Genomic DNA, 7,985 nt, shown 5'->3' with positions numbered 1-7,985 from the left:
ACCAAAAATTTGTTAAAGTATAGGATAAAATGACGAAGCCTAACAAACATTGAGATTAAAAATAAAATTCTTTTGTTGTTTACTTACAAAATATTTAATATATACTTTGTAATTAACTTCATAATTTCATAATCTAAAAATATTATTAATATATATGTTTATATTTTATGAACCTAGGAAGCAATTCTAGAAATCTAGAACCGTTTATCTTGCTAAAATCATAGGAATTGTGATCCTATACTCCTTCTATAGTTAAACGTTTATTGCCGAATAAGATCACACAGATGACAAAATATCGCATAGAACCACTAATAAGCAAAACGGAGTTGAACATCATAACAAATTCTTGATCCTAAGAACTTCTCTCCACTAAACCTTTCACACAGATCACAGTGTCTCCATAACACCATTGTACATTCCAGATTCGTTCCTATACTCACCGGGATTGTTCGCGCGATGATCGTGTGAAGTCGAGGAAGTTGCAGCCGCGGTTCTTGAAGGCAAGCCGAAGCCCCTATGGAAGTTATGGTCCATCTTTAATTGGCTATCCGGGGCCAAAAATTCATTCTGGATCCCCTCTGGATTGAGCAAAAGCTTGTCAGATTCATCACTTTGTCCCGTTAACGCATTGAAGATGCTCAATCCATTAGGCCATTTGATGTCGTTTTCGTGCTCTCCCATCATATCTTCCATCCGGGATTCAGCTGAATACTGAGGGAAATACATTTTGTCACTAGGTGATGGGATTCCATATCTACCCAAGTTTTGAAACTCGGGAGATGCAAGGACCGAAGCCGGCTGAACTAGAGGCCTCATCCCGTAATTGAAAAGGGTAGGAGGAGAGCTGATCGTTGTGGAGGGTACCGCGGATGAAGGTGAGGTGTTGCGAGTCGAAGAGAAGAGCTGGGACAGGTAAACTCCAGATTGATAGCCTAAGGATTCGAAGGTGTGCCTCATTCTTAGCACGAAATGGAGATCTTCTGCTATCTGAAAAATATAGATTGACACACTTAATCACACCATGTTTCTTATTATTTTAATTATTTGAAATTTTTTTCAAGATCGAACAATTCAAATATAATTTTCCCAGAATAACAAAAAATGAAGTTAAACATGACACAATGGGGAAAATGAAACTCACGATCTTGCAAGAACCAAGCTGCAGAAGGCCATGTCCAGCTTGAATCACAGCAATAGTCTGTTAAAACCATGCCAAAAGCTCAGCATACATGTGTGAGTATATACATATATATATATATATATATATATACGTGTATGTATGTATGTATGTATGTTTTGAACTGTGGATTCAGACCTGAATGCCCGCCTCAAATTGATCAGTCCACTCAGATGGCAGCTGCAGTTGATCGATGAATGAAAGAAAATTTCATCAACCATTCAACAACTAGGATTAAGCTGAAAATGTTGTTCAAATTTCACATATAATTTTTCAAATAATAATAATAACAACGTGCTTCCAGGCTTGAAAATAATCGAGACAGAAGTGTAGTGCAAAGAAAACCGTTTATTACTTTGATAGAGATTGAGTTAAAGCTGATAAAATGAAACATGCACCTAGATTTCATCTATGACTTGTTCAGAATCAAAGATTTGTACTCTGAGTTCGAACCCAATAAATTAGAACATAACATACAGCATCAAATGAACTCTGCCAGTAGTTGGAGACATTGGGTTCACATTCTGCAGGTTCTTTGAAGACCCATTTATGGCACTTGTCTGCAGCAACTTTCCCCATCAACCTGCAATCGTTTTTTCACAGAAACTCAATCTACAAAAACCACACAATAAACACTTGGAAAACAAACACACATTGCCACAAAAATGAAACAGAACAAAGATATGTCATCACTTGTTTTCTTGCTTATTTTACTTGAGAGAATGAGACACAAACAGTATCCCATCTCCTATAGAATATTACCAAAAAAAAAAAAAAAAACACCTACCCAGCACCCACCCTTCTCCATAATTATACAACTGAATTGACATCTTGCTGAATCCTTTCCTGACAGGATCCTCCCCATCAACCTCATCCAAACCTTCTGCAGCTCTGCCTCTGCAGAACCCATCTTCCCACATAAGCATCCTGCATAAGCAAAACCAAGAAAATCATTACAGAGAGAAATTTACTCGCGAAATTCCCCAAAATCCCATCTTTTTTTTTTTTTTTTCAAAATGCAATACCCACAGGCTTCCATTGTCATCTCCAACTTTGCAGCCACCCCCTCCTCTGAGTCTCCTGCAAGAAAGACTCGATTGTTTTTATAGCACGAGAAAGACAAAAAAGGAAACACAGAACAAAATGGGGTATTTACGGGCGGGGGCGAATGGTCCAGAAAACAGAGTAAGTCCACTCAGAGTTGAGGCAGACGCTTCGAAGTGCTTCGTGAAGGGCCACCATTCCAACCGCTTCTTTACTTCTGTCACTCGAGCCCACCATTGTTCTTTTCACCTCCCCAGAGAAAAAACGAACACGCACACACACTTACTCTCTGAACTGAATTGAATTGAAAAAACCACCACAAAAGAAAGAAAGAAAGAGGAAAATGGTGGGTTGGGTTAATCCTTTGTTTTCTTGCTTCAGCTTGGCACAGTTACCATTTTCACCATAATATTTTATTTGTATATTATCTTTCTGCGGCGTAACATTAAAACAGAAATCACGTTACAGTAGTTGAAAATGTGTGTGTGGGGGTCTGTGATTTTGTATGTTTTCGCAAGTGTGGGTATTGATTGGTGGGAAGGGTGTCGCCGTCTTCTGTATATTTTAGTGAATTTTTTTTTTTTGCATATAAAAATAGGATCTTGATTTGGTGTAAAAATATTGGGTGAGAAGAGAACAACTAACTTTTTTTTTTTTTTTAATCTTTCTTAGCAAAGCACCAACAGACAGCGGGAGAAAGGTTAGGAGGAAAAAGGATTCTGTTACTTTTTTCAAACTACTATTTTACCCTTTCATTTTTTTCTTATTATAAGATATTTATGTCGTTTTATGGTCAGACTAATTTTTTTATATAATTGGGACTAAGTAAAATTTAAAAAAGCTTACTAAGCAATCGTCTTACTATATAATTAAAAATATACACTATATATTAACTGATTTTCGTTTGATACGATGAACCTTAAATAAAATTGACAAAAACTACTATGATACGGTCTCAAGGGTCATTTTTTTAGACGAGTTTTTTTTATGGGTTATCCATTAAAAAAAATTACATTTTATGCCAAAATTATTACTTATTATCATAAATATGAGTAGTGTTGACCCGTCTCACAGGAGTGTTACTCAATAAAATTACAATATTCTCGTATAAACAACATTATAGTAAGCTACGATCTCAAAAATCTATGTCTGTGAGACGGGTTGACAATGAAAAGTAATAGTTTTGGTATAAAAATAGTACTTTTACATGTGTCTCGTTAATTAAGATATAAATATCACAAAATTGACTCGTAGGTTCATCTTATAGTGGTTTTTGGACAATATTAATAATAATAAAGAGTATAAATAAACTAACTTATTTGTCATTTATCTATAATTTATCGTTTTTGGTTTTAACTTTTTTAAATTACTAAATATTTTTTTATCTTAATCTAAACTTCAAGGCACCGTTTGGTTTTAGTGATAAGATAAATAATAAATAAATAAGTAATATAATATAAATTAAAAATAAATAAGAAATAAATAGTTAATACATTATTTGATTTGATGGATAGATTATAATTTATTTGATTTAATTGATGTAAATTAATAATTAATAGATGGATAAATAATATGACGAGTATAACGCGAAATTAAATGAGATAAGTTATGCATAGATTAATAAGACACCAAACCAAACAATGTCTAAATATTTAATTCTAATTGTCAAACCTGAAAATAATATAAAAATTAATTATCATAAAAAAAATTATGTATATACACGCTGCGATCGCATAGAAAAGACACTAATATTTATATAAAATTAAGATAATTTTGTTTATGGATGAGTAATGAGTTACAAAAGTAAATTTTTTTTCTCAACATACGTCAAATAAAATTATGAAAATAATTTTTATGTCCACGTGGACAAAAATATATATACCATAACGCCAAAATCTAAATTCCAACGTTTTTCGCATAAATTTAATGTCTCATGACTTGTCACGTTAATAATATATCATTAATTATGCTCATGTATAGAACTATGAATCATTGGATACATGATTTGGGTACTATCCTTAGTGTAGGATCTCATTAACTCTAATATAATTATAGTTATACATTTTTTTTATTTAAAAAAAAATTATATAACTAAGCTATTGTCTTTATCTATACAATATCATATAGATAAACACTTTAAGAATAACTATTTTTATCAATTTAATCTATGAACAAAAATGTGTACATGGATTATAATTTTAGAACTAACATAAATTATTTATAAAATTGGTGTGCATGGATTAATACTAATAATTACAATTGAAGCCAGGATTAAAATAAAACTTGTCAGCAGATTTAATGGAGGTTAAAAAACTGAGGCATGTTGGACGATAGCTCTTAATTGCCTTTAAAAATATTCACATATTATTTATAGCTTTTTGATTGTTTTTGCAAAGATAAATTGTGTCGGTAAAATGTATTAAATAACCAATTAAAAAAAAACTTTGAAATCAGCTGCATAATAAACTATAAATAATTGAAGAAGAAAGAGAAAAAAATTTTAAAAAAAATTAAAAATAAGTTTGAGGTGGTATAGCTTGATTTTGTTTCATTTTTCCCCCTTAACGTAACGATGTACACAATTAAATAATAATAAAAAAACAACTAAACTGATGTGAAGTATTATATTATTGATTAAAGTTAAATGTAATAGAATAAGGGCAAATTCTCGATAAATCGCCAAAAGCAAACTCAAATGATTCCTCAATCCCTGTGTAAGACATTTTGTGTTCTAACTCCCTGACAAATGTCTGTTATATGTTTGAGCTTCTTATTTGTGACCAATTGACCAAATTACCCCCAATTATTTGATAACCCCACAATACCCTTTCTTCATTTTTGAAATACTTAATATTATCAGACGTTTATTTTCCTTCCTCATCAACCGATTCTTCTTCGACGACAGAAAGCACTGATCTTTAGCGACAATATTCTTAGTCCTGATGATGGCACCAATGACGAAGAGAGGCAAACATTCGAAAGAAAAGTCAGGCTCAGGCACTGCTAAAGTGAGGAAGGAAAAGAAATCGCCGAATATAATGAAGAAGAAGAAGAAGAAGAAATCAAAAATAGGTTAAACATGTATTCTATTATTGAAATCGACCACAATATATTATTTTTCGCGAGTAACCCATAATTTTAGCGTTTTGATTAATAATTTTGATCTCATTTCTAAAAATCTTTGATAGTTTCGTTTTGTCCCAATCTTTTAGGGTTTTGTTGTTAAATGTGTTGCTACTTTTCTTTTTTTTACATATTTTTTTTATGTTATGATTGATATTTTTGTCGAAAAATTGGAATGATTATTCTGAATTTCGTATTTATTTGTTACAGTTCTTCATGATATATATTTTATCCCCAATTTTTAGGGTTTTGTTCTTGAAAATGTTTGTTAAATTATATCTTGATTTAGAACATCAATATTTCTAAATTAATGACATTTTGTTATAAAATTTGTCGGTTTTGTTGTTGTGAATTTATATTGGATAGTTTTATATAGATAATTTGACAAATGACAAGTTTTTGTAAATATATTCTAAATTGTTCCCAAATATGATTGGGTTGTTATTTACCATTCCATATTTTATTCTTTGATTTGATAATGATAATATTTTGTACAAATTTTTAAATATTAGAAATGGCCGATGAAGAGGAAATAAGTGATGATGTTGAGTTGATGAATAGTGGAAATGTAATATTTACACGATGTTTCCCTGCTTATTGTAAAAAAATAATGGAATAGTTGAAGCCGATTATAGGGAACGAACAACTGAGTAGGATAAAGGATACTCCAGTTGGTAAATGGATAGACATGTCAGTTCTTTCTGTGAGTAGTGGCAGAGTAGACCATCTTTTTAAAAGATTTGATAGCCCTTTCATTCTCGTTCATTGTTTGTGATGATATTTTCATTCCTTTCACTTCAAGAGACTTTTTCATCGTGCTTGGTTTGCATCAGAGATGTCAACAAGTCGATTTGGACCTCAAGCTTGAATCAAGCTTTCTGTCTCGACATTTCGGAGGAAAAATAAGCAACACTCACAGGATTGTTATAAAAAAAAAGCTTGTTTCATTTGCGAGTAGTAATGTCGAAGCTGACATTGATGATTTTGTTCGAATGTTTATTTTGTTCATATTCAATTGTGTAATATTCTCCACCGGTAATTATATTACTCCTGGTTTTATTTTTCCTTATATGGATGATCTGAGCACATTTTTTAAGTTTTCTTGGGGAGATGTTGCGTTTCGGTTTTTATACCAAGAATTAGATAATCAAGGAAGAAAACTTTACTTGGATGGTTGTACAGTTGGATTGATGGTGAGTATTAAGTTCTATCAGTTATTGTTCTATTACTTTTTTGAATTTGTTTACCTATATAATTTTTGTCTTAGGCTTGGTTTTACGAGAGAGTGCCTTCATTAGGTGTGCCACGTGATGTTCATATCTTTCCTCGTTTGTTTCGTTTTGGAAAAAGTAAGATCCATTTGGATGTTGTCAAAGCTGAATCGGTTTTCGATTCCATATCTTTAACCAAGGTATCTTTCATATTACTTATCCTATTTTGAATGTAGGAGCATTAATATATATATATATATATATATATATATATATATATATATATTTGGATCAGGTTTTGTCAATATATCCCTTTCCAGAGGAGGAAATGTTATTGGACAAAAAGGTAATTGTAGTAGCACCCTTTATTTGATATTTTAGAAATAAAAAAAACCTTTTGTATTAATTTGTTTATTATTGCAGTTGGTGCTGCCGGTTTTGAAGGAACAAGGAGGCAGTCCAGATAATTGTGAACTCGACAAAACGATGAAAAAACAAATGGCTGAGATAAAATGTTGAAACACATTTGTTCACAGTTGAAACGTGAGAGAGTTGGAGCGAAGAGAAAGCTGTTTGATGCGAAAGAAAATGTAGTGTTGGAGAAGGAAGTTGCTCGAAATCGCAAAGGAAATAATGTTGTAGTTGACAATGATCCGAGTTCTGGTGACGGTGTTGATGGGGCCGATAAGACAATTGAAGAAGAAGAGTTTATTTTGAGACATGACCAAGGTGGTAATTTTTTTGATTTTTTTGATGTGCCTGTCCATAATTCTGTTGATTACTCGTTGAAGGAAAAAAGGGCAGATGGTGACCTAATGGTTACGAGTAAAAATGTTGGTTTATCTGAAAATTTGAATGCAGAAGGTGAGGTTGTTCAGAAATTGGTTGAGACCAAAATTCCAGATATTGGTGAATTAAAGAAGGGTGAAGACGTATGTGCTGACGGATTGGATAAGGGAAAGGGTGTGGCTGGTGTCGAGTTTGAGATGAAAGAAAGTATAGGTGTTGATGCTGAGCTTGAGAGGGATGGAAAAGGTGTTGTTGGTGCTGAGCTTGAGAGGGATAAAAATGAAGAAAGTGGTGACATGGGAATGAAAAAAAGCGAAGCTGTAGTGACCCAACCCGGATCCACTAACTAATCAGAGTTACGATAAAAGCGCATGCAATTAAAACTTAAAGCGTAAGGAGCGGATAATTAAAATACAACAAATCCAATCGGCAGAATACAACCGACGATAACAATCGTGTATAAATATTATTATACAACCAAATCGAAGGTTCAGGGTAAACAAATCCCTATCCTCAACAACCTCGCACTCTCCCAAGCTCAATCCTGCTGAGAGCCGCCTGGACCGTCCAGCCTCAAACCTGCCCCGCCACAAGGTACACTTCGATACCCAAACACAGGAGCGTGAGCGACAACGATCAAT

At 32.8% G+C, this 7,985-nt stretch overlaps 1 protein-coding gene across 1 annotated transcript; it reads right to left on the bottom strand.

Annotated features, from left to right (window-relative positions):
• Nucleotides 1-309: 309 nt before the first annotated feature.
• On the bottom strand, nucleotides 310-2,738 carry LOC140875561 (protein RICE SALT SENSITIVE 3-like). The gene is made up of 7 exons (XM_073279276.1): nucleotides 2,334-2,738; nucleotides 2,207-2,257; nucleotides 1,976-2,104; nucleotides 1,655-1,760; nucleotides 1,316-1,357; nucleotides 1,142-1,198; nucleotides 310-987 (listed from the first exon to the last, which is right to left on the bottom strand). Exons 1-7 carry the CDS (start codon nucleotides 2,456-2,458, stop codon nucleotides 388-390), a joined length of 1,110 nt encoding a protein of 369 aa, XP_073135377.1. The 5' UTR covers nucleotides 2,459-2,738; the 3' UTR covers nucleotides 310-387.
• Nucleotides 2,739-7,985: the final 5,247 nt, after the last annotated feature.

Source organism: Henckelia pumila, chromosome 1 (assembly GCF_033568475.1).
Source record: "Henckelia pumila isolate YLH828 chromosome 1, ASM3356847v2, whole genome shotgun sequence".
NCBI classification, from domain to species: domain Eukaryota; kingdom Viridiplantae; phylum Streptophyta; class Magnoliopsida; order Lamiales; family Gesneriaceae; genus Henckelia; species Henckelia pumila.
Note: the sequence above shows the minus strand (reverse complement) of the source record. Positions and strands in the feature narration are given on the sequence as shown.